Here is a 26270-nt window from a genome sequence, read left to right as displayed (position 1 = left end):
AGGAGTTCGCCCAGCATGCTAATAACTCTGGCTGAGTGTCCTTATCCACTGCTACAGGTCTTGACCACCTGAGGATGCCCAGTGGCTGTAGAACTAAAGGGTGCTGCACACTGCTGTCTGCAAGTACTAGTGCCCCTACTGCAAGACTACACATACATAGGTAACGTCCTGGAATCGCTATTGCTGCAGGGATGTAATATGCTGCATGCACTATAGTACCATAATAGCATTCCTCAGTCCCTGCCAGTGATTACTTTGCAATGTGACCCGCAGAAAGCATAATTTAGGGAATTCCACCCGGGGCCTTGTGGTACCAGTGGGAGGGGTGCAGGGCGTGGTGATGGCCCGGGAGTGGGACACCCTCAGAGGATTTGCAGAGCCCAGGCTGGAAGGCGCTAATCCTGCACTTATCCAGGTCGCCATAGTCACGGGAGAAGCCGGGGCAGGCACAGACTTCTAGTGACACCCGAGCAGCATGGCAGACGCCGCAGTTGGTGAGCAGCTGGCACTGTCCGACCTGCAACACATGGGCAGTGGGCACCGAGCAACCGACGCAGAGCTTCAGTCAGGGCAGTGGGGAGACAAACTGGGAATGAGCAATGTCTGTCAGGCAGATGGAGGTAACGTAATGGGCTCTCACACACAGGTGCAAGATGCTAGTGAGAAGCAAGATAATGTGACCCCCAATGTAGAGGAAGGTGCAGGGGAGAAGCAGGGTGCTGTGATCCCCAATCCAGAGGAGGGTGCAGGGGAGAAGCAGGGTGCTGTGATCCCCAATCCAGAGGAGGGTGCAGGGGAGAAGCAGGGTGCTGTCATCCCCAATATAGAGGAGGCTGCAGGGGAGAAGCAGGGTGCTGTGATCCACAATGCAGAGGAGGGTACAGGGGAGAAGCAGGGTGCTGTGATCCCCAATCCAGAGGAGGGTGCAAGGGAGAAGCAGGGTGCTGTGATCCCCAATCCAGAGGAAGGTGCAGGGGAGAAGCAGGGTGCTGTCATCCCCAATATAGAGGAGGGTGCAGGGGAGAAGCAGGGTGCTGTGATCCCCAATGCAGAGGAGGGTGCTGTCATCCCCAATATAGAGGAGGGTGCAGGGGAGACTCAGGGTGCTGTGATCCCCAATGTAGAGGATGGTGCAGAGGAGACTCAGGGTGCTGTGATCCCCCATGTAGAGGAGGGTGCAGGGGAGAAGCAGGGTGCTGTGATTCCTAATGCAGAGAAGGGTGCAGAGGAGACTCAGGGTGCTGTGCACCCCATTGTAGAGGAGGGTGCTGGGGAGAAGCAGGATGCTGTGCACCCCATTTTAGAGGAGGGTGCGGGGGAGAAGCAGGATGCTGTGCAGCCCATTGTAGAGGAGGGTGTGGGGGAGACTCAGGGTGCTGTGCACCCCATTGTAGAGGAGGGTGCAGGGGAGAAGCAGGATGCTGTGCACCCCATTTTAGAGGAGGGTGCGGGGGAGAAGCAGGATGCTGTGCACCCCATTGTAGAGGAGGGTGCGGGGGAGAAGCAGGTGGAGGGTGTTAGCCCTGCAGTAGGAGAGCAGGAGACAGTCATAGCATCCCCTGATGTAAAAGGCAGTGATGAATCCTCAGCAGATGGGGCTCATGATCAGGTACTTGCAGATCCTGACCTTAACAACACAGATACTGATAAAGGGAGCACAGAGGAGGGTACAGGGGACCAGGAAGAGAAGAAGGATGAGAAAGAGAGCAGTAGTGAGAGCAGTGAAGGGACATCCAGCAGTGATGAGGACGAGGAGAAGGAGGGAGATCATGCTGAAGGTACAGAAGGAGTAGATGGGGATAAACCAGATGAAAAGCAAAATGTGAACCAGGGAGAGGAAGGAGCTACAGGTGAGGATGGACATGGAAATATTGCTGTAGGGGAGATGGAGGATGGCGCTACTGGCCAGGTAGAACCGGGGAGTAATGTTGGAGAGGTGGCAGGGGAAGGAGCTACTGGCCAGGTAGAAGAACCAGGGACTAGTGCTGGAGAGGTGACAGGAGAAGAAGCTACTGGTCAGGTAGAAGAACCAGGGACTAGTGCTGGAGAGGTGACAGGGGAAGAAGCTACTGGCCAGGTAGAACCGGGGAGTAGTGCCGGAGAGGTGACAGGGGAAGAAGCTACTGGCCAGGTAGAACCGGGGAGTAGTGCTGGAGAGGTGGCAGGGGACGGAGCTACTGGCGAGACAGAAGAACCAGGGACTGGTGTCAGAGAGGTCACAGGGGAAGGAGCTACTGGCCTGGTAGAACTGGTGAGCAGTGCTGGAGAGGTGGCAGGGGAAGAACATACAAGCCAGGTAGAACCAGGGACTGGTGCTGGAGAGGTAACAGAAGCTGGAACTGCAGAGCAGGTAGAACCAGGGAGTAGTGCTGCAGATGAAGCTAGACAGGTAGAACCAGCAGCTGATCCTGGAGAGGGTACAGGTGATGAAGCTATTGGACAAGAAGAACCAGGTAAACATTCTGAAGAGGAGACAGGAGAAGGAGCTACAGGACAGCTAGAACCGTTAAATGGTACTGGAGATGAGTCAGGTGTTGTCATAGGAAATCTGGAAGTTAAAGAGGGTGAGTTAGGAGAAGCAAATGGGGATGGAAATTCAAAAGTAGAACAAAATGATGAGGATTTGGTGCAGGGAGCATATGCAGAGCAGGAGAAAGACAGTGCAAACCAGAAAGCCGAAACAGAGGAGAAGTCAGAGGAGATAGCTGAACCTGTGATAGATGTACATCTGAATATAGTGGAAACATCTGGAGATGTCCCTACGGAAGGTTCCTTATCAAAGGACGACTTTGTAATAGAAAAACCTCCTGCCCTGGAAGAGACACCTGAGAAGGGACCTGAGGACCATCCTACCATAGCTGAAGAAAGACGAGCAGAGGAAGGAGGCCTGCCTGTTACATCTGAGGAGACCCAGCCAGTTACTCCTGATGGTGGCACAGACAGCGGCGGTGGAGATGCCATCAGAGAAAATGGTGTGGCCCAAACAATTAGTCCCGACTCCACATTAGAGGACAGTAAGATACTGCAGGACCACGACATATCCTTGTTTGTTAAGGTAAGAGCCACTCACATTGCCTCGCTGAAGATTTGTTTTTTGTTTTTTTTAGTTTTATTCTTTGCCCCACAGATGTGACCCACACTACTGGGCAGCTCTGCCTGTAATTGCAATTCCTATCTCATTTCCTTAGGTTAATTCATCTTGAAAATTAAATTTCTGTTTTAAAGTTATGAATATATTATATGCTTTTGAAAGCAGAAAATTCATAGTATTTGTATTATTGTAGCCGTGGTTTGTGGCCTGATATTCACGCAGAATGGATTTGTGCATTACCTAACTACTATTCAGGCTAAGTAGATACACTGCCTAGAGAAGGGCAGGGTGGCAGGAAATTGGGGCAGATTTCAGGTGGGTTCAAGTTACTTGCGAGCTGCCACCGAAACGGCTTCCAGCAGCTTGGCAGAATAGTCTCTAGCTGGATTCCGCTTGCAGCCTATGAAGGGGTGGGCCGAAAACATCCTCTCGTGCTTGCCTCTGCCCGTTAAGCTGGGTACACACTTACCGCTGTGTGTACCCAGTGATGCGATGCCCGATGGCCCAACATATCGGGCGGCCGGTATACATTACACAATCCAGTGCCCGACCACCCGAAACGTCGGGCACCGGCTCCATTCGCCTGCCTGGCGTCGGCAATTGGGGTGTTCCGACAGCACTGCATGCAGGCCGACACAATGACTGTGATGGGCAACCTGCGGGAGCACCCAATGTCGTCCATAGTGGGTACACATTTGCCAATGTGGACGATATGGACGCCGGCTCAGGCGGCATATGGTCTAATGTGTACCCACCTTTACAGTTACAATGTTTTACAGGCAGGGCAAATACTGCATGCTCTTATATGCTGCAAATACATTCTAGACAGCTCAATTTGGGAGTTGGACCCAGCTAAGCCGCCTGGCAACTCTAAATCATACTCGCCTTCTCTCCTGGATTGTCTAGGTAAGCTAGGCTAACGTCCGATATGCACAGAGGCGGGGCTTGCTAAGGGTATTCGCTGCCATTTGTGACGTCCTAATCCTGCCCCCCATTGTTGTGATGCGCAAATTGCGGCATTGCGTAGTGGGCCATGCTACTCGAATCACGTCATCACTCCCCCTGCACTTGCCCCCAGGATATTCCCTCTAAGATTCCCAGGAGGAAAGGGGTTATTGTTGGAATAAATATAATATATTGCATGTGCTCTCACTACTAATGATATGGGTATTAAAAGTCCCCCAGCAGTTTTGTAACCATATAAAAGTACAAGGGGGGACGCACTAAGGGTCTGATTCAGAGCCGCTCGCAAAAAGCTAGGACGGCCGCATGTTTTTTTTGCTTGGCCTCCTGGCCGCTCGCTAAGCTGTGACACGCCTACCAAACGGGGCGAGCTGTCGATCAACATCGACAGCCGCCCCTTTTGGATGCGAGCGCCGGAGCGAGTGATTTCTCGCTCGCTCCGGGACTCGCACACTGCCCGGCCATCGACCCGCTTGCGAGCGCATAGCGCTTGCGAGCGGATCTGAAACAGGACCTAAAGGCAAAAATGTGGTAAAACCCCCGGAAATTCATTTTTATGGTGTTTTACAGCATACCCCATATGTACTAAGCACCGTAATGCCTCGTCCCTATAGGTAACGCCATCTTCAGGTGGTGTTACCCATTAGAAGCCAATGAGCTACTTTTCGGGACGCCTCTGCTGAGAGGGATCAAATCAGATCCCTCCCATCACCCCCCACGGCCTTCTGCTCAGAAGGACGCCAGAGGGATTCTGGGTGTTAAACCCGGAAGTCCCTGTGGGCCTGAATCAGGGCCGGCCTTCTGTTTTTTTAGTGCGGCCTCCTGGCCACTCGCATAGCTGTGGGTGACCACCCACAGCTATAGCGAGCGGCCAGGAAGATGGTCGCGATGGTCAAGACCATCGCGACCATCAGGCTTGCGATGAGACCCTTGTGGTAGGGTCTCATTGCCGCAAGCCCTAGAGTGCTTTCGGCTCTACCAGAGCCGAAAGCACTCCCACTGACATCACTTGTGATGTCAGTGGGGCCGGCCCCCAGACGGTAGGCGTTCCCATGGGAACGTCTCCGTCTGGGCAGCCACGCCTCCGGACCGCCCACCAAAGGGGGCATGCTGTCACTCAACATCGACAGCACGCCCCCTTTGGTACGAGACCCGGAGTGACGGTTTGCCAGTCGCTATCCGGGTCTCGCGCATGCGCATGATGCATAGCGCTCGCGAGCGGGTCTGAATCTGGCCCTGTGTCCGGAGCAAACGGAAAGTACAGGTCTTATCGGGAGAGCTGTCCTTTGCAATATTCTAAGTACATACCTTGGTAATTAACCGTGGTATGTACCCGAAGACAGGCGAGACGTACTGCATCGCGGATGCAGTGCTTAGTACATACCGCCTCAAGCACCATGCCAAGAGCATTTAGGCGGGAATCTGAGGTTAGAAATCTGAGGTGACTAATATTTGTTAACATTTATAATATATATGGCAAGATGTACTAAGCTTGAAAATGTGGCCAAAACTCCAAAAATGCATTTTTTTTCATTTTGGATGCATTCCCATATGTAACAAGCTTTGGAATGCAATACATTTCAACAGCTGGGACCCGGTGGGTAGCGCCATCTTTAGATGGCATTACCCAATAAAAGCCTATAGGCTTCTTATAGCATTTCTTCTGAGAGGGATCCACTCGGATCCCTCCCAGTGTCCCCTGCAGCGCGTTCTTCGGTCTGCACATGCGCAGAGGGACTTCTGGTTATAAAACTTGGAAATCCCTCTATCGCAAAAGACATATCATATCGGTAGAGCTGTCCTTTGCAATTTTAATCGCATTTCTAGGTACATACCGATGTTATTAACGCCGGTATGTACCCGATAAGTTGAGGAATGTACCGCATTGCAGATGCGATGCTTAGTACATCCCGCCCATATGGTGAAGTTAGGAACGCCCTGATTATAAGCAGCGAATTATATCAGAACTCCCCCACAAATGATTGTCACTGTGTACTCACTGATTAGGTGTTAGTGTGATCTATAGCTAAGGGAGTCGGTAGGCTTGTTGATTAAAGATATTAGAGGTGTTAGATGACCATATATGCTGCAATTGTTACTAATCCATTACATTGCTTTAGATCTAATTGGATACAAATGGAAGTGTGTGTGGGAGTGAAAAACGATAGCCAATCCTGATCAACATATTAATAGAATTGCTCCGATGAGGATCGGGATGGCTAAACCCTGCAGCTAATTGGATATTGCCCTCTGAGTAACATGATAATAAGATCACGAATATGCGGTGCTATCCAAAGTGTCGCCCAGAAATAGACCCCTCCAAGATGATTACACATTGGGCAATGTCACCGAAATAGCTGCTCTCCTGCGTAATCCCCTTCACTCTTCCACTTGTTCTCTTAAAGGGCGGGATGCATCAACGGAAAAAATGCAGTCAAACCTCCGAAAATGGTGTTTGACCGCATTCGCCATTTGCAACAAACTCCGGAAAGCGGACCCTATAGAAACACAATCTATAGACATCTCTCTGCATTGTTCCCTGAGAGGAATCCAATCGGATGCCTCCGTGTGCCCCTGCGCCTTGCGCATGCCCTGGCCTACTGCTGTGCATGCACAGAAGGACTCCCGGGTCATAAAATTCTTATCGGGAGAGATGTCTTTTGCCATTTTACACAATTGTACAAGCATACGGTATTACTAAACGCGGCTCTGCTTGCGATCAGTGGCGGGATGCTTGCTTGTTGCATCCCACACCCTAAGTCATCCAGTACATATGAAATAAAACTTAAACAAAAACCATAATGATATTAGGATGGTAAATATGAAACCATCACCTATTAAATATATGAAAAACGGAATATAGCCATATTGTCGACATTTAAAGGTTTATGTCGAAATTGTTGAAATGCCAACATTGACCATGTCGTCATGTGCAGAATGTCGACATGATCACAGAGTTGACATGTGAACTGTCGACATTCTATACCGACTGGCAGCGGAGGGTTAGGGTCAGGCACTAGGGGAAGGATTAGTGTTAGGCTACAGGAGGGGGGGGTTAGTGTTAGGCACTAAGGGGAGGGTTAGGCTACAGGAGGGGAGGTTAGGGTTAGGCTGCAGGAAGGAAGAGTTAGGGTTAGCCACTAGAGGGAAGGTTAGGATTAGGCTACAGGAAGGAAGAGTTAAGGTTAGGCACTAGAGGGAAGGGTAGGGTTAGGCTACAGGAAGGAAGAGTTAGGGTTAGCCACTAGAGGGAAGGTTAGGGTTAGGTTACAGGAAGGAAGGGTTAGGCAATAGGAGGAAGGTTAGGGTTAGGCTACAGGAAGGAAGAGTTAGGGTTAGGCACTAGAGGGAAGGGTAGAGTTAGGCTACAGGAAGGAAGAGTTAGGGTTAGCCACTAGAGGGAAGGTTAGGGTTAGGCTACAGGAAGAAAGGGTTAGGCAATAGGGGGAAGGTTAGGGTTAGGCTACAGGAAGGAAGAGTTAGGGTTAGGCACTAGGGAATCGGTATGAATTACTTCCGGACGTAAGTCTGGCGGTGCAAATCCCGACAGCGGCTGCCCGGCAGGGATGAAAATCTAGATCGTCCCCAGGTATTTACTAACCTAACCTCCCCCCCTAACCCTCCCTTAGGGCTGCCTAACCCTAACCTTCCCCCCCAGTGCCTAACCCTAATCCCCCCTCTAAGTGCCTAAACCTAACCCCCCCTTCCCCGCCGCCTAAACCTAAGTCCCCCCCGGGTGTGCCTAACCCTCCCTCCCCCTTACCTAACCTTAACCTCCAGGGGGGTGCCTAACCCTAAGTCCCCCTGGGAGCCCTAAACCTAATGCGGCTGTCCACAGCGGCGCCCAGCATCACTTCGATCGGGATGCCGGGCGCCGGTCTCCCGGCATCGGTAAAGTGACAGGCGTCTAGATTTAGACGCCTGTCATTTAACCCTCGCCGGGATAAAGTAGTCGGGAAGCCGGCCGTCGGGATTACGTCCGCCGGCTTCCCGACTGCATACCGGCACTAGGGGGAAGGTTAGGGTTAGGCTATAGGAAGGAATGGTTAGGCACTAGGGGTAAGGTTACGGTTAGGCTACAGGAAGGAATGGTTAGGCACTAGGGGGAAGGTTAGGGTTAGGCTACAGGAAGGAACGGTTAGGCACTAGGGGGAAGGATAGGGCTAGGCTACAGGAATGAACAGTTAGGTTTAGGCACTAGGGGGAAGGTTAGGGTTAGGCTACAGGAAGGAATGGTTAGGCACTAGGGGGAAGGTTAGGGTTAGGCTACAGGAAGGAACGGTTAGGCACTAGGGGGAAGGATAGGGCTAGGCTACAGGAATGAACAGTTAGGGTTAGGCACTAGGGGGAAGGTTAGGGTAAGGCACTAGGGAAGGTTAGGGCTAGGCTACTACCGAAAGCTGTGCAGGATCCACCAGAAGTCATCCTGATGTCACCGTCGTACCCGGAAGACACCTCTAGAGCCGCCGTACCGTGTAAGTCACTGCTAGACCACCAGGGACGTTTTGACGACATTCTAATCATGTCGACATTTTATCATTGTAGACATGATGTATGTTGAAGTGTTCAGTTTTGATGTGCCATGCATGTCGACATGATGAACATTGACAAAATATACCACACCCAGGAAAAACGGTCAGCAGATGACATACAGCAGATAGAGGGATGGGACACAAACAGTCCTATGGTTATCAGCTCCTAACTGTTATTTTTTAAACACAGCCTGTAAACTGGCACTTATGAGCTGATTGGTTAGTACTTTGGACCTGATTCAGCAAAGAACGCAGTTGCTTATACGAACGCAATCGACCGATTGTTGCGCTCTGCACATGCATATGCATCGCACCGTGCAAATTAGTTACTGCGTTCGGGACTGTGATTGTAGAGGGTACGCAGACCCTTGGCAGAGTGATTGACAGATACTGCTGTTTGCGGGTGGTGACATGGGGGGGGAGCGGCGTGCCAGTGCGTTTGAACGCCGTTTCAGAGGCGTGTATAAATTATCCACTGCGATACCAGATAGTAAGCAATTCCTGAGTGAGGTCTGACCTGCCTATAACTGTGCGTATGGGTCTGATGTTACCGATTGTTTCGCTATGTTGGCCAAGTATACGGATGTGAGTAAGGGGAAGTGGGCGTCTTTATGTTAGGCTGCGATCACAATGCGAATGCAACATTTACAGGCCCTTTATCTTTCTTCAACTCTTAGTATATCTCCCCTAAAGTACCAACCAATCAGCTCCTAGCTGTCACTTTACAGACTGTTTGAAAAATTACAGTTAGGTTTGTACTTTATCTCCTTAAACTTTATCTCTCTCCAAGGCTTAAGGTGCCCATCCACTAGACGATTAAGTTGAGTGATGATTGAACGATAACAATCGTTCATAAATCGTTTGCAAAAATGTCTAAAACGACCAGTGATGCGACTGCTCGTTCAGTGCAGGCTCATCACAGACTGACAAACGACTGCACGATTACAATGTCGTAATCGTGCAGTCGTTTTCATGTCTGCTAGTGGATGAGCACCTTTAGTACATAGACCCCTTAGGGGTCTATTTACTAAGCTATGTTAGGAGATAAAGTGAACGGTGATAAGGTACCAGCCAATCAGCTCCTAACTGTCATTTTTCAAACACAGCCTGTGACTTGGCAGTTAGGAGCTGATTGGCTGGTACCTTACCTCCATTCACTTTATATCCTAACAAAGCTTAGTAAATAGACCCCTTAATTTCCAATGTTCCCGGCAGCACAGCCCCCGATCAGCTATTTCTGTCAGGGACCAGGCGGCCAAAACATTTATGAAATCAGTGATACTGAGATGAGGCCCTTAGTAGCCATGTTATAGACTTTGTCAACCCAAAATTTGGGGTGAAATGTCCCTGATCCTCATCCTCAACTAGCCCAAATGAAAATATAAGTAGACTATACAGGCTTTATGGTGAAGTCCCTACGTATCTTCATTGAATGGATGTATGGGAAATGGTTAAAGATTGTACTTGATTAAAATAGAACTTGGTGCGGGTAATGGGAAACCTCGAAATGTGTGACTGTCACTTCCTGGATTGTGTGTCCTATAATCAGCGTTAACAAATAATGATTAAGTTAATGTTTATTTCTCTGGTTAATTAAACTTGGACCGTTTTGTGCCTTGTGGTGCACATGCATCGTGAAAACCATTCATGTAGTGCTCTGGATCTGTGCAATGCTCATACTATAGGAAAGCAACTTTTCTCCATCAACATTGAACAGAGAAAAAAAATGTTGCCCGTTCAGAATTTCAGTGCCCGATTAAATCACGTGTATGTGCGTTCCTAAAACAACCATTGTTTCCTAAGAGCGTCTGATTGTGAGCGATCAAATGTTGATACAAGCTAGCAGGCAACGCGGTCAAATGATGACCAAGGTCTGACCATTTGCGCAGGCCGACTACAATTACTGATCCCTATGGGATCCACCTGATTGGCCAAGTGCTGTGCTCATTGTGTGCGTGGTTCAGAGATGGAGGCAGAAGTGCCCGCAGCTATTGGCGGTCGACCGTCTGTGACTTTATGCAAATCCGTGTGACCGAATGTGTGACTGAGATGCCCGTGGTCAGCGTCTGTACACGCAGTATTGCTGCTTGAGGCGCCTTTAGATGCACCATCGAAGCCTGATCCATCCAAGTATGGCCTCCTATGTGAGCCCGCCACATTTTCACTACACATCCCCCTACGTGCGCCTGAAATTAGAACGGTGACTCTGCATGGACACAATCGGGATGCATGTGCGGTGCGACTTGCATGATGTCGCATGGGGCGTGATTCAGAGCCGCATGCAATGCAATGCCGATTGTCACGCAGGTCCTAAAACTGCCTGCGTCCCACAGAGAGCGTACACACAAAGGCGCTCTTGTCAGAAATGTTGTGGGAAAGTGGTGGGCGTTCCTGGGCGGTGACTGGGAGGTGGCCTGTAGTGCAGGCAAACCTGGTCCAATCAGTGGGCGTGTTATGGGAGTGTCGGGGGTGTGTCATTGCAAGCGGCTGTGTACACAGACGTAGGCCATAGGGCTGGCGTAAAAGTTTTGATGGTGCGACCGATAGTGGCGTATAAGGATGCACCAATCGGTGTTACAGCGCACACGGGGGCTAAATGTGGTCGTCTCAGTCCTTTCACATTCAATGTACACAAGGGAAGGCGTTTGTAGCATCATTTGCATAAACTCGCAGACAAGTGGCCGCCAATACACGTTGCTGCGTGCGCTTTAGTGTGTGACTCAGAATCAGGCCTTTATGTTGGTGAACGTCGACATTGACAAACTCATATATCACATCCCCTGTGACACCCTGTAATTGGGGTAAATCTATCAATCTGGGATGGTCCCCTGATGTCTGGAACGTCTTGTTACCCTATATTATGTCCTTAATTATATTTAGATATAAATTATACTTCAATGTATGCTTCAGTGGTTCCTATACTGATAGATGCAGGAACGCTTTGCCCCATCCAGTCCCCGTCCACTTCGCCAAGCTTCCTTCCCTCATTGGTTAGCACACATCTGACATCATGTGCACATGAAGCACTTTTATTGGGTTGATTCTTTAGTAAGATGGTACTCTCATCTAAGGGAGTACCCTCCTAACACACAAAAGTGCATGGGCCTGATTCAGCTGCAGGGAAGCGATCGTGCAATACTGTCCAACTAATACTCTAATGCAGCAGGAGGCGCCTGTAGGAAAAAGACGGCTCCTGTCAGCAAGAACGCAGGGCCCATTCTGTACATATGCAGAACAGGTCCAGCACATGCGCAAAGCCCCAACAATCGGAGATGTACCCAAACCGTCAAGTCTCTGAATCAGGCCCTATATGTCTGCCTGCAGCCTAAAGGATCATGGGCCTGATTCATTACTACGATTACGCACGCAGACTGCCGATTGTTCGTACTGCGCATACATCACAGGGCGCGTGCGCGAAAGGCTCCAGATCGGGACTGCCATAGCGATCCATAATGAATCAGGTCCTTTGTCTATTTGGGCATTTAACATGGGCAAACTACACAGGTAACAGATGGCAGAAATGCAGATGTCATGGGGATCACTATACTCAGCTCTTTGTGCTACGGCATCTATTCAGATGTGATCAGAGAAGATAGGGTTAACATAGGGATTAGTAAGTAATCGCTAAGGTAGGTGGTTTGCTCACCAAGTACTGCAACAAGAGATGTGATTGGCTTGGTGGCATTTAGAGTACCCTGGAAATGAAGGTGTTAATAAGGACGAGGGATAAGCCCCCTGATCTCCTGAATCCAGTTAGTGTGCAGGTGGAGATTACTGCAGGGCTGATAGACCAGGAGAACACAGCGCCCTGCACTAGGACAGCAGTCTAAGCAGATGGAGCTGATTCAATACGTACAGGCTACGTACTGTATGATACAGGCCATCAGTCATTGTGTTGTACTGGTAACAGTAAATAAAATTGTTTTACCAAGATCATTATACCCACTGTATAAATGTGTGTATGGGGGGGACGGGACTTTATGGTATGTGTTTGACACTGGTGCTGGCATAATGGGGGGCTCTTGCAAGTACGTGGAGGACATTGCCACCCTGACTGCTCACCGTCACCTTATGATTTCGGCAGAGTTGCTCCCTAGTCCCATCATCAGTATCACTGACGTGATGTGTCACGTGACGCTGAATAAGGGACTCGGGGCTCGTTTCAGACCCGCTCGCTAGATGCGTTGGCATGCAGCGAAAGTATGCAAATCCGCGATCGCACGGCAAGGCAAAAGCACGCCCACTATGTCTTAGTGTGCCATCGTTCTGTGTATGCAGACGCCCACCAGCCTGTCTTAAGACGCCCACTTTCCCACGTCATGTCCAGGGAGTGTATGCAACCATCGGTAACATCGTGAACCATCGGAAGCGATCGCAGCATTTGTGTCTGACCATACCCTACCGCAAGCACTGCGAGTGATTCAGTGTGATTTTCAGCCATGTGACGTGTACTATGACGCTGCGTCTTAATTATGCACGCCTCTGAAACGGCGCTGAGACGCTCAGGCACGCCTGCGTTCTCACCACTACTCCCCCGTTTTCATGGACCATCCCGTCACCACCCACATATGGCTTGTCCTGTCACTCTAGCTAGTGAGCTGTCTTTGCGCAGCGAGCGAACGCTTCCCAATCGCATGGATTAGTTTGCACACCCGCATTGCGATGGGTACGCATGCGCAGATTGCAAAAATCTTCTGGTTGCGTGCGAACGCAGCCTAGCGAGTGGGTCTGAATCGGGCCCTCAGTCAGGAGCAGCTCTGCGCTTTATGCAGTAGAACACAGCCACAGCAGCTGAGCCCCCATACAAGAATGCCACTGGGCACTTATTCTCGGCAGTCGCTAAAATATGCCAATGCATTCCAAAGCTTAGCCGAGCATAGGGACGCCCCCTGCTGCCTTCTCATATCTGTACAGCAGAGTAAACATCGGTACTAATGACGCACAGCAGGCAGTCATGCAGCATGTAAGTCATGTCTGCCCAGCCGCAAACACTGCAGCTCTCCTGACACGCAGAGAGCTCTCATGCTACGCTGGAGAACGCAATGGCTAATTTCAGGGCCGTAGCTAGGGTAGTGCGGCCGGTGCCATGGCACAGGGCACCACAGGTCAGGGGGCGCTGTCTGGGCCTGTCAAATTTCTGTTTATTATCATTCTCGCTTGTAGCTTCCTCTTATTTCATCCCCAGCATCTCCTGGCCTCTCCTATCTCTTCCTTGGTCCTTCCCCATGAAGCCATGGCCCTTTTTTGGGTGCATTATGTCCCTTTGAAAAATGAGGGGGGCGACAATGCTCTTTCTGGCACAGGGCACCAAAAAGTCTAGTTACGGCTCTGGCTAATTTATGCACGCCCATGAAATGACGTTTAAACAGTCAGGCACGCCTGCGTTTTTTTAACAACCCCCTCCTCCCTCCGTTACCACCTGCAAATACTGACTGACTATCACTCACTTTGCGAGTGGTTCCTCTATCTGCACGTAATCGCGTTGCGGCATTTGCGCATGTGCATTAGCAAACAATCGCCCGTTCTGCGAAAATATCGCCCTTGTGTCTCTGAATCAGGCCCATACTGTGGGGACTCTGGTGCCAGTATAACGTTGGGACACTTCCTGAATGGCAGGGAAACTGGTGCTTTATGCTTTGCGTTAGTGGTTTCAGTATAATGTTGGGCTCCCGTCAGGGTATGCTGTCATTTGGGAGGCAGCACATGTTTTGCATAACCGCACCCACCTCATGAATTTTCTTTCTGTGACCTCATACATTACGCTTCCTTTTTTAATTGTTTGCATTTCCATCACCCTTTATCGGGGGCCCCCTACCTAATGCAGGCCTGCCAACAGGACCCATTTCAGCAATGTAATAATGTTCTGCTCCTGTTGCGCCTCTTATTTTGCAATTCCAAGTATTGCCGATCGACTTGTGTAAAAATGCGCTGCGGCCTTTTTTTATTAGTGTGTGCATTTGCCAAAATAATCCTCCTAATGGGATATTATGTAGAAGAAACACCAGCAAATGCGAGATGAGCCTGTCGCAAAAAAAGAGACTGTTACCAACCGTTAATGGGTTCGATTAAAAGAGAAAAAAAAGCGCATTGTGCTCTTGAGAAAACATAATTCCAGCCATTAAAAGGTCAGCTAAAAAAAAGTTTTGCTAACTTGAGAAGTCTGGTACCATCTACTTTTGGTACACAAAGCCTGATTTATTACGGATCGCAAATGCAACTGCGTACACAAGGCCTGATTCAGAGCCGCACGCAAAAAGCGTGCGCTCGCTCTGAATTAGGGGGGCAGCTTCTTTTTTTTTTAAATCTGGCCTCCTGGCCGCTCGCATAGCTGTGGGTGACCACCCACAGCTTTTGCGAGCGGCCAGATGATGGTCACGACCATCGGGCTTGCGACGAGACCCTTGTGGTAAGATCTCGTTCCCGCAAGCCCCAGTGAGCTTTCGGCTCTAATAATGCCGGAAGCTCACCACTGACATCACTTCCTTCGGGAACGCTTCCGTTGGGCCAGCCACCCCCCCTGCCCGCCTCCAAAACGGGACGAGCTGTCGATCAACATCGACAGCCGCCCCTTTTGGATGCTTTTTGCACTCGCTCCGGGGCTTGCACGTGCGCACGCCACACGTGCGCACTGGCCCACAATCGACCCGCTTGTGAGCGCTATGTGCTTGCGAGCGGGTCTGAATCAGGCCCACAGATCGGACGATGATGCGCACTGCGTGTTCATCACAGTGCACGTCCGTGAGTTGCGATCGCTCTGTGATCACGCAGAAAGAAAGCCATCGCAGATTGAGTGACTGGACGTAATCATGACAGGGGTGGTGACGGGAGTGGTGGGAGAAACGCAGGCGTGCCAATCTTTTCGAATGCCGTTGCATGGGCGTGCCTAAATTAGCCGCTGCGACGGCATACGCGGCTTGAGTACTCACTGCGTGCAGAGAGCTTAGCAATTTCTGAGACAGGTCAGAGCTGCTGTAATTCAGGGCCAATGTTACCGATGTATATGACGGTCTGCGAGGTCTTACAGATGTGAGGTAGCGATAGTGGGCGTCTCTGTGCTGGCTTCGCAATCGCAATCATTAGCATATTTTCGAAGCAGAACTGTGTACGTAATCTGAGCTGCAATCGCAATAGCGATCCGTAATGAATCGGGCCCACAGGTGCAAGTTTCCCATAATGGGAGTGTCCGTTAAAATGGCTCTGGCTGCAGATTGACTTCATTTTGGTTTATTAACCTATAGTTTATTTTTGATAGATTATAAAGGTTTATTTTTACCTCATGACATGGCACAGTCTTTGGGAAAGTGAAATAAACCTGGTGTGTAAGGGCCTCCTCCCTCTGGCAGAACGCCTTTGAAAGGCCTTCTCTGTAATTACTTCAGTGATGAAAGCCCCAGTACTCTGTGTCATTTATCATGAATACATATTTTTCTCATAGTTTTATAGTTGTAGTGGAAAAATCTTCTGACCCCAACGCTGCTGGTTCAAAGAATGGCATGCCTTCAAATTATCCTCCGAAATACCAAGGGTGTCCTGTAACGCGCAGCCGTGCGCCGTATCCAGTGCGAACCGGGAGCCACAAATTACAGGTCAGGAGTCTTTTCATAGTCTGCAAGTCTACAGAAGTTATTCATCTCAATGGGGCCTTTTACATCTTTTTTTTGTTGTGCCCTCCATCAAAAAATGAAAAATGATTGTTTGGCATGAATCCCGAAATTACATACATATCCTCCACCGCATATCACCAACATCAGCAGTACTAGGGCGATGCAAGTTATTTTTGGGATGGCTGGGAAGGGGGGGTCACTTACATCTTCGTCTGCCAAAATGCTAAGCACACGGCCTATAACTATAGAACTATAAGTACAGTGGCTTTTTGTAATGCGAGACCTTTCAAGATCATTATGTTGCCCACCAGCCTCTCAGATCGCTAAATTGATCATCTCGGTCGTGTACGCCACAGAAATGTAGGCTAAAGCTGGGTACACACTGATAGATATAGCAATAAAACGGGCAATATATCTGTAGTGCATCGCCGGGTGGGTGCAGCGGATATATCTGTGAACGATATATCTGAAAGACATATTGGTCATCTGCTGGTGTGTACGGGCAACCCGCCGTTCTCTCGTACACATGCTGCAGGGACCCGGCGGTAATTGACAGCTCAGCCAGTTGAGCTGTCAAGCCCAGCACATTGGGCAGGCGATCGGTACACTTACCAATCATCGTCGACTGAGAGCTGTATTCAATTTGAGCGGACCCGCGATACTTTTCCGCCTCCCGGACTTTTCTCCAACTTCGCCTGTATTGCAGGCGGAAAATTATCGCGCGCGTGCCCGTGTATCCCCGCATTCAATTTGAAAATAGGCGAAAACGGGACCCGGCGAAATTGAAACAAGCGGAAAGTCCTGTCAGTTTTGGGGAAATCAGCCTGACACCCCCCAAAAGATGCTCTGACATGGAGGTTAGCTATGGTACCCCCCGATTTGGCTTGCTGAAGGTATTTAGTGTTTTTAAATGGTCTCAATAGCTGCTAAATAGCGTTTTTGTACAAGTGGTGAAGAATAGTATTCAGGAGGTGTTTTTTGCAGAAAATAAGTTATCCCAGCAAATTTGGGGTACATGAAAATGGGGGTCAGCATATTTTAAAGTTGCCAAAGTTAAGTTTAAAACCTCTTGAAAAATCCACCTGCCGCAAGCACCTGCAATGAAAAAAACACCTGGGGCATACTTGGGAACCCTCCTAGAGTCTAGTTCGCTAGTTTTTAACTTTGTCCCCCAAATTTATTTTTTTTTTGCCCCCAAAATGAAAGTGATTTTTTGGGGTGTTCTTAAGTTTTTAAAACAAAATAAATAAAAATACAATTTTGATGCAGTTTACCTTTGGGGGACTGTCTGAAGGCTGCAGGGGGATTCCCGCAATGTTGCACCCCAAAACCCCAATTCTGCACTTTTTTCCGCCTATTACATTGCATTGACTTTCCGCTCCAAATTGAATACGGGCCTGAGTGTGTACCCAGCTTTAGGCATTTATCTCATATCTTTATCAATGAGTTTTATCATTCATAATGAGTGATAAAACTCATTGCGTGTGATAGTGGTTGGTCCATCCAATCAGCTCCCAACTGTCATCTGTTTGAAAATTGACAGTTGGGAGCTGATTGGCTGGAGCACCATTTATCATACGCAACAAGTTTCATCACTCATTGTGAATGATAAAACTCATTGATCAATGAGTCCCTAAATGCCTGGCCAACCTGTGTCTCTTCAGCTTTTGTTAAACTGCAAGTCCCTGCGTACCTTCCCACTGATCAGCTGGTAAAGCATACTGGGACTTATAGTTTCACAACAACGGGAGAGCCACAGGCTGGCCAGGCCTGAATCATTATATACAGGGTGGCCATAATTAAACTTTCCTTAGTCAGAGCCGTCTGTAGCTTGCTTTAATAACCAGAGTCTCACCGAAAATTTGGTAGGCAGACTAATTAGAACGTGGGAAACAAGATTTAGCGGGGAAAAAAAAAAGTTTTGTGCAAAAAGTTGCAGATAGTGGGAATATGGCGCTGTACAATGTAAATACAGCATGAAAATGAAGAGACAAATATTTTATTGCTGTGTTATCATTAGTGTAACACAATAAAGGTAACCGTTTATTACAGTATAGTCTTGTTATTCGCATTGTAGAGCACTATATGCCCATATCGGCAACTTTTTGCACTATTGGTCACACCAGCGCTATGGCTGGTGCAATTTCTCAGTCTCAATATGTAGTCCTGTGCTAGCACCGGAATGGGATTGAAATGCCGGCGTATGTTTAGCCGCTGGTTCAAATCCCGGCAGCATCAGGCCGAGAGGATGAAATCCCGACAGCGTGAGGTAAGTTACCTAACCCTCTCCCCCAACCTAACCCTCCCTTCGGGGTGCCTAATCCTAAACTCCCGGGGTGGTGCCTAACCCTAATCTCCCCCCAAAAAACCTACCGTTAACCCTGCTAGAGCCCCTAATCCTAACCATCCCCCCGCGGCTAACGCTAAGGTCACCCTGGACTACATCCCGCTAGCACCACAGCGTCTTTAGACGCAGGCTCTGTCAGCGGCACGTACGTGTCTTGTTAGCCCAACTCCTATCACCTCCTAGGAACGCCCATTGCAATTCACAGTTCTTGCGCCCAAATTCGCCTTGCGTCTCTGTGTTGTAAACATTGGGCACATCCGCGATTCAACACAAACGTATGCACAGTACTTCCAGCATCAGCCGTTAGCGCGCACCTCTGAATAAAAAATGTTTTTGGACATGCACAGAAATCTAGACGGAAGATACTGTAATTTCTATCTTAATAGGCCAGTCATTTTTTTTACTGCAAAAACAACCAGTCAAGTGGCCAGGTCTCTTCCAATGGGAATGGGTTCGATTCCCGTCAGCGGCAGCCCGACAGAAGCAGAGTGCGACGCAGCGGAAGCCCGACAGCGCTGGAAATCCCGATCGTGGACAGGTAAGTATCCCCTAACCTAACCCCCCTAACCCTCCTTAGGGGTGCCTAACCCTAACTTCCCCCCCAAGTGCCTAACCCTAAGTCTCCCCCGGGGGTGCCTAACCCTAACCCTCCCTCCCCCTAGCCTAACCCTAACCCTCCCGGGGGGGTGCCTAACCCTAAGTCCCCCCGGGAACTCTAAACCTAACCCTCCCCCCCCGCGGCTGTCCGCTCATGGTGCCCGGCATCACTACGATCGTGATGCCGGGCGCCAGTCTCCTGGCGTCGGGGAAATGCGGTCGTCTACATCTAGACGCCCGGCATTTCACCCATGCCGGGATAAGACAGTCGGGAAGCCGGCTGCCGGTATATAGGCTGTCGGCTTTCCGATTGCTTCCCTTCCAATGTAGCTCCTAAGCTGGGTGCACACTGGAGCAACGGACATTCGACATCAGAAAGAATGCCCCATCAACAGTGATTGTGCGTCCACACTGGACATCTTTAATGAACGCTAGGTTTGACGTGCAGCACATCAAACCTGGCGACCGTCGCTAGAGACAGCGGGAGCGCGCAAACATGCGCACACACTGAGCGATGCAGGCGATATGTCATTCTGAATCAGCAGATCGGCTCAACATCGCTCCAGTGTGAACCCAGCTTTACATGTGTAGCCAACAAGCAGAATGACTGGATCCCATGGAAACTATTGGTACGGGCATGATGACTGCACTCCTACAATTACATCACAGCTGGTGCAGCATGCCACTATACCAACCCAACACTCATCATACAGGTTTCAGAAGGTCTGTCATACCAGATCTGCTGAATAAACCATATACAGTACAGTACGCCTACAGCCAGGTTACGTTTCAGTGCAAATAAAAGCAATGCATTTAAAGCAGAACGATTTTGCATTCTTTTACGGACTGTGGTTTTAGTTTGAATGAAAAGAAAGATATATTCACAGCAAAAATTCAACCGTGTTTAAAAAAAAATATGCGATTAAAATGCCACTTTATAATCCATTTCCCTGCTGCAGTGTTTGGGAACAAAGCCCCCTCTATGCTCGTAATTCCTCTTAAGAAATTAAAAAGGATACAGAGGTTTTGTAGCTATAGTGAATGTCTGGCTTCCCACCAGGTTATTAAGTAAAGATTATTCTTAGCAGCAAATATTTTTTGAGACCTAACACTGAAAATCGGTTGAAGAACCAGTAGAATCCGTTTCTGCACTTGTGACATTAAATCTATTTAGCACAGCCTTGCGGGGGGCCTAATCTCTGCCCCATAGCTGATTAACCCATTGGTGAGCATTGCGCTGATGAACTCTGCCCCATAAGTAGGGATTACATATATTCTTCCGGCACTTCCTCACGTCGCCACCCTCTGCTGCTGGGAAATTTTGGGGCTCCGATTGGCTGCTTGCTGACGTGGGTGGTGACACTTTACAACTTGCTTATATTCAATGGGCACAGCTGAGCTGGTATTCTCTGCGGTTAGTAACATTCTAATGCTCTGATTGGCAGACAGTTACTTTATATCCCCGCCCACTTGGTCTATTGTTTGTAATCAGTTTTCAGAAATGGATACAATAGGTGCCGTGACCCTATCCAGATCTACCTAAAAATACAAGCGGGGCTGAAGCCAAAAAGGAAAACTTGTTGAAATGATGCGTAAAATATTTGTAATATAAATGGGTGCAAGATATTCTCTTTTACTTTTTATTATAAAATGTACAGTGCCTTGTAAAAGTATTCACTCCCTTTGCATTTTTCATGTTTTGTTGCCTCACAACCTGGAATTAAAATGGATTGTGTGAAGGTGTGCATCATTTCATTCACAGAACATGCCCACAACTGTGAAGTTGTGTTTTTTTATATTGTGAATCAAACAACATTTAGAACAACATAACAGAAAACTTCAGCGTGCATAACTATTCACCCCCCTAAAGTCAGTACTTTGTCGAGCCGCCTTTTGCGGCAATTACAGCTGCAAGTCGCTTTGGATAAGTCTCTATGAGCTTGCCACATCTTGCCCCTGGGATTTTTGCCCATTCCTCAAGGCAAAACTGCTCCAGCTCCTTCATGTTGGATGGTTTCCGCTTGTGAACAACAATCTTCAAGTCTGACCACAGTTTCTCAATTGGATTGAGTTCTGGGCTTTGACTAGGCCATTCCAACACATATAAATGTTTCCCCTTAAACCACTCGAGTGTTGCTTTAGCAGTATGCTTCGGGTCATTGTCCTGCTGGAAAGTGAACCTCCATCCTAGTCTCAAATCACAGGCAGACTGAACCAGGTTTTGCTCAAGAATATCCCTATATTTAGCACCATCCATCATTCCCTCGACTCGAATCAGTTTCCCAGTCCCTGCTGCTGAAAAACATCCCCACAGAATGATGCTGCCACCACCATGTTTCACTGTGGGGATGGTGTTCTTGGGGTGATGGGATGTGTTGGGTTTGCGCCAGACATAGCGTTTTCCTTGGTGGCCGAAAAGTTCAAATTTAGTCTCATCTGACCTGAGCACCTTCCTCCATACATTTGGGGAGTCGCCAACATGCCTTTTTGGCAAACTCAAATCGTGTCTTCTTATTTTTATCACTAATGGCTTTTTTCTGGCCACTCTTTCTTTAAAGCCCAGCTCTATGGAGTGTACGGCTTATTGTGGTCACAGGCACAGATACACCAGTCTCTGCTGTGGAACTCTGCAGCTCCTTCAGGGTTACCTTTGGTCTCTGTGCTGCCTCTCAGATTAATGCCCTCCTTGCCCGGTCAGTGAGTTTTGGTGGGTGGCCCTCTCTAGGCAGGTTTGTTGTGGTACCATGTTCTTTCCATTTGATGATGATGGATTTGATGGTGCTCTGGGGAATCGTCAAAGATTTGGATATTTTTTTTATAACCCAACCCAGAATTGTACTTCTCAACAACTTTGTCCATGACTTGTTTGGAGAGCTCCTTGGTCTTCATGGTGTGATGCCTCTTGCTTAGTGGTGTTGCAGCCTCTGGGGCCTTTCAGAAAAGGTGTGTTTTTTATATTGACAGATAATGTGACACTTAGATTTCACACAGGTGGACTTCATTTCACTAATTATGTAACTTTTGAGGGGCTTCATAGCAAAGGGGGCGATTACATATGTACATGCCAATTTTCAGAGTTTTATTTATAAAGATTCTTTTTTATATATATTTTTCTCATTTCACTTCACCAAATTAGACTATTTTGTGCAGATCCATCACATAAAATTCAGATTAAAAAAATAAAAATAAATTACAGGTTGTAATGTAACAAAAAAGGTAAAAAGCCAAGGGGGGATGAATACTTTTGCAAGGCACTGTAGCATTGAACTGTTGTTAACGTATTGTTTTATGAAATGTTCATATTGACAAGTCACTTGCTGTTTCCTGCGGTTGCATACATCGCAATATCTGTAGGGGCCGCCCGCAGCAGGACAGCGGCGAGTGCGTGGTGGGGGGTCACGTATCATAGGGACGTGCCCATATCTTCTTACATACTGGACTGCCCCCTTGCTTGGCTCCCCTTTCTTTCAAAACCTGTTTACACCTGTTCTGCTATGTTTTGCTTTAACCACTTAACTGACGTGGTTGCATAGGACGCAACCACAACCAGCTGTGCTTCAGCCAATAAGGCTGCATCACATGCGACTGCGCCGCCCTGCTGTGTCCCCCAGATTTTGAAGAAAAGAGCCGTCCTGCATATGGGCAGAATAGGTGTTCTCTGACTCCCCAGATCCCTAGGCAGTGAAGGACGGTCTGTGACTGCCTACATCACTGCCGGAATCGTGCTCCAGAATGCTGTGCGAATGGGAACCACAGTGCGAGGGGTGGAACTGAATACCCCTCCAGGCACTATTTGGCTGTTCTCTGCAAGTGCAAATGCCTAAATGTCATTTTTTATTTTTAGGGCATATTATTATCCAGAAATATTTGGGGATTATCCCCTGAAAATACCCAGCTGGAAATATTAAGTAACCCCTGGATGTATCTAAGGAGGACTTCTGCTGCTATCCCCTATTTTTGACTGCAAAAGCAGCCAACATAGGTTTCTATGGAGGGCTGCTTAATTTCCAAATTCCCAAGCTCCGGAATGCACTAACCATTGTAGCCTATAGTCTTGAAAAACTTCTTGGAATGAAACGCATTGACCGACCTAGTGCTCTCCTATTGACATCCAAGCTACCATTGCTGTCTCCATCCCAGAAACCTACCTGTGCAGAGACCTGGTGTCAGTGCTCTCCAACAGCCAGACCACCTAACAGTGTGCACTGCCTCACGGAGAAACGTGGTATCCGGATGCGCTAGCTTATGGATTTCTTATAAAGCTACAGCAGCTCACAATTAGCGGTGGACACATTACACTCACTTCTGGACAAGCCATGGCAGCTTAAGGTGCCCGCGACTGCCGATCCGTCGGCAGACGGAACGTGCCTTCACCGCCGGCAGTCGTGCGGTCCCCGAAGACTGCACGATATGCCGGCTCCTTCATCTGAATGGGATCATACATCGCATCCCAGATCAGATGGTTCTGCAGGAAGACCTGGGGATGTGATGTACGACCCCGTGGGAGAGCGCAGCACGATATCAGGTACGATATCGTGCCCATAAACAGCACAATATAGCACCTATATCGTGCCGATCCGTTGGATCGGCACGTATATTGTGCCGTGTATGTGGGCCTTTACTTTTAGAAGCCTCCAGACCCGCTATACCACAACGGATTCCCCCTAATTGATCAGATTTAAGGTACTCAGTATGGGCCTATTAATTGGAACTGATACTAACTATCTGCCCCATCTGCCTTATCACTACCACTCAATAGGTAGTTAGATGTATTATTGAGAGTTTAAATCCGGATCTCACTCTCTCTCTCTCTCTATTATTTTTTTACTACCTATATATGTCCTTTATTAACAGTGTTACTGGATGACTTTTGATATTATTGTTTGTTTCAGTTGTTAGTTTTATTTATTAAATGCATTTATGTTTCAATTGAGAAGTCTCACAAATGGTGCATACACATGGTCAGATTTTTCTTCAGATCTGAACGATAACGATTTAAAAAATCGTGAAGGAAAATCTGACATATCTGACATGCCTGAATGATGGACGATGAACGATGCGCGTTCCCGATGGTCAGATAACGATATCTGACATCTGATGTGTTTGCAGTCAGACTTGGAAGATTCCATTCATTTTAATGCAGTCAAAAATCCTTCAAACCTTTGGTAAAATCGTTCAATCGTTCATCTGACAGATCTGACAAATCTGACCGTGTGTATGCTCCATAACTTAAATCTGTCAACACAGTGGATATATTTATTTTTACAGGCTGCATTCCGCAGAGTTTATACTTACTACTATCACTGCTCTGCATCTCTTTATCACTGCTCTTCATCTCTTTATCACAGCTCTTCATCTCTTCATCACTTCTCTGCATCTCTTTATCACAGCTCTTCATCTCATTATCACTGCTCTTCATCTCTTTATCACTGCTCTTCATCTCTTTATCACTGCTCTTCATCTCTTTATCACTGCTCTTCATCTCTTTATCATTGCTCTTCATCTCTTTATCACAGCTATTCATCTCTTTATCACTTCTCTGCATCTCTTTATCACAGCTCAGTATCTCTTTATCACTGCTCTTCATCTCTATCACTGCTCTTTATCACAGCTCTTCATCTCTTTATCACTGCTCTGCATCTCTTTATCACTGCTCTGCATCGCTTTGTCACTGCTCTACATCTCTTTATTTATCACTGCTCTTCAACTCTTTATCACAGCTCTTTATTTATCACAGCTCTTCATCTCGTTATCACTGCTCTACATCTCTTTATCACTGCTCTTCATCTCTTTATCACTGCTCTTCATATCTTTATCACTTCTCTGCATCTCTTTATCACTGATCTTCATCTCTATCACTGCTCTTTATCACAGCTCAGTATCTCTTTATCACTGATCTTCATCTCTATCACTGCTCTGTATCTCTATCACTGCTCTTCATCTCTTTATCACTTCTCTGCATCTCTTTATCACTGCTCTTCATCTCTTTATCACTGCTCTGCATCTCTTTATTTATCACAGCTCTTCATCTCTTTATTTATCACAGCTCTTCATCTCTTTATCACTGCTCTTCATCTCTTTATCACTGCTCTTCATATCTTTATCACTTCTCTGCATCTCTTTATCACAGCTCAGTATCTCTTTATCACTGATCTTCATCTCTATCACTGCTCTTTATCACAGCTCTTCATCTCTTTATCATTGCTCTACATCTCTTTATTTATCACTGCTCTTCAACTCTTTATCACAGCTCTGTATCTCTTTATCACTGCTCTGCATCTCTTTATTGTCCCAGCAGTCAGTGGTGTCGTCACCCATGCAGGGTTTCCCGAGACAACTGATGGTACCCCACAGTCTCCCTATTTCCCCTCCCCAGGTTTCTCAGGAGCCTGCGTGGGTTAATTCTCTGACAACTTCAGTACAGCATTTGTCGGATGTTTTACAAGGGGAGTCTGTGTTGCGGCCACATAAGCGGCCGGTGGCGTCTCTGTCTGCTCCTTATGAGGATGACGATGGGACGTCCGATGATGGGGAGATTCTGGATCTATCTGACCAAGAACCTCTCCATACTAAAGAGTCGGACGCTAAGTCCAAGGTTTATATTCCTGGCCTTATTCGGGCAGTCCGCACAGCTTTAGTTATTGAGGATGATGATCCTCCGGTGTCCAAGTCCAAATATGCCTTTTTTAAGGATATTAAGGGTGACGCCACAGTGTTTCCTCTTACGGGTCAGTTAGTAGACCATTTAGAGGAGGCATGGAAAAATCCTGGTAAACGGTATCAGCCTCAAAGACGTTTAGCGGTGGCTTATCCGTTTGCGGACAATTATTTTTCTAAGTGGGAATCCCCTCCGCAGGTGGATTCTCATGTGACTCGCCTAGTCCGAAGTGCCACATTGCCCATGCCCGGATCTGGACAAAATTGTAGCCACGCTGGCGGCAGCCAAATCGGCATGTCTCCCGTCTGCTGCAGTTCCTTCAAGTTCAGGTACGTCGTCCTTTCGGCCTTACAGGGCCCACGGTAGGCCTAAAGCACAGTCTTTTCCCCGACAGGCTGGCCCCAAAAAATCGGATGGAGACCCTACGGTCCATCATTCTGGCGCTGGAACCTGGGGATTACATGGTGTCGTTGGACAT

The 26270-nt window shown here is 48.1% G+C and overlaps 1 protein-coding gene across 1 annotated transcript in view; it reads left to right on the top strand.

Moving 5' to 3' along the window:
- The first annotated feature begins 359 nt into the window (after window positions 1-359).
- The window catches only part of CLIC6 (CLIC family member 6), a 53886-nt gene continuing 27975 nt past the window's right edge, over window positions 360-26270 (top strand). The window contains exon 1 of the mRNA XM_088443172.1: window positions 360-3055. Coding sequence (XP_088299298.1) covers window positions 476-3055 — 2580 coding nt within the window. The 5' untranslated portion in view covers window positions 360-475. The remainder of the gene's footprint in view (window positions 3056-26270) is intronic.

The sequence above is a fragment of the Taudactylus pleione genome, unplaced genomic scaffold (assembly GCF_031769625.1).
Source record: "Taudactylus pleione unplaced genomic scaffold, aTauple2 ptg000327l, whole genome shotgun sequence".
NCBI classification, from domain to species: Eukaryota; Metazoa; Chordata; class Amphibia; order Anura; family Myobatrachidae; genus Taudactylus; species Taudactylus pleione.
This window is presented reverse-complemented; position numbering and strand designations above follow the sequence as displayed.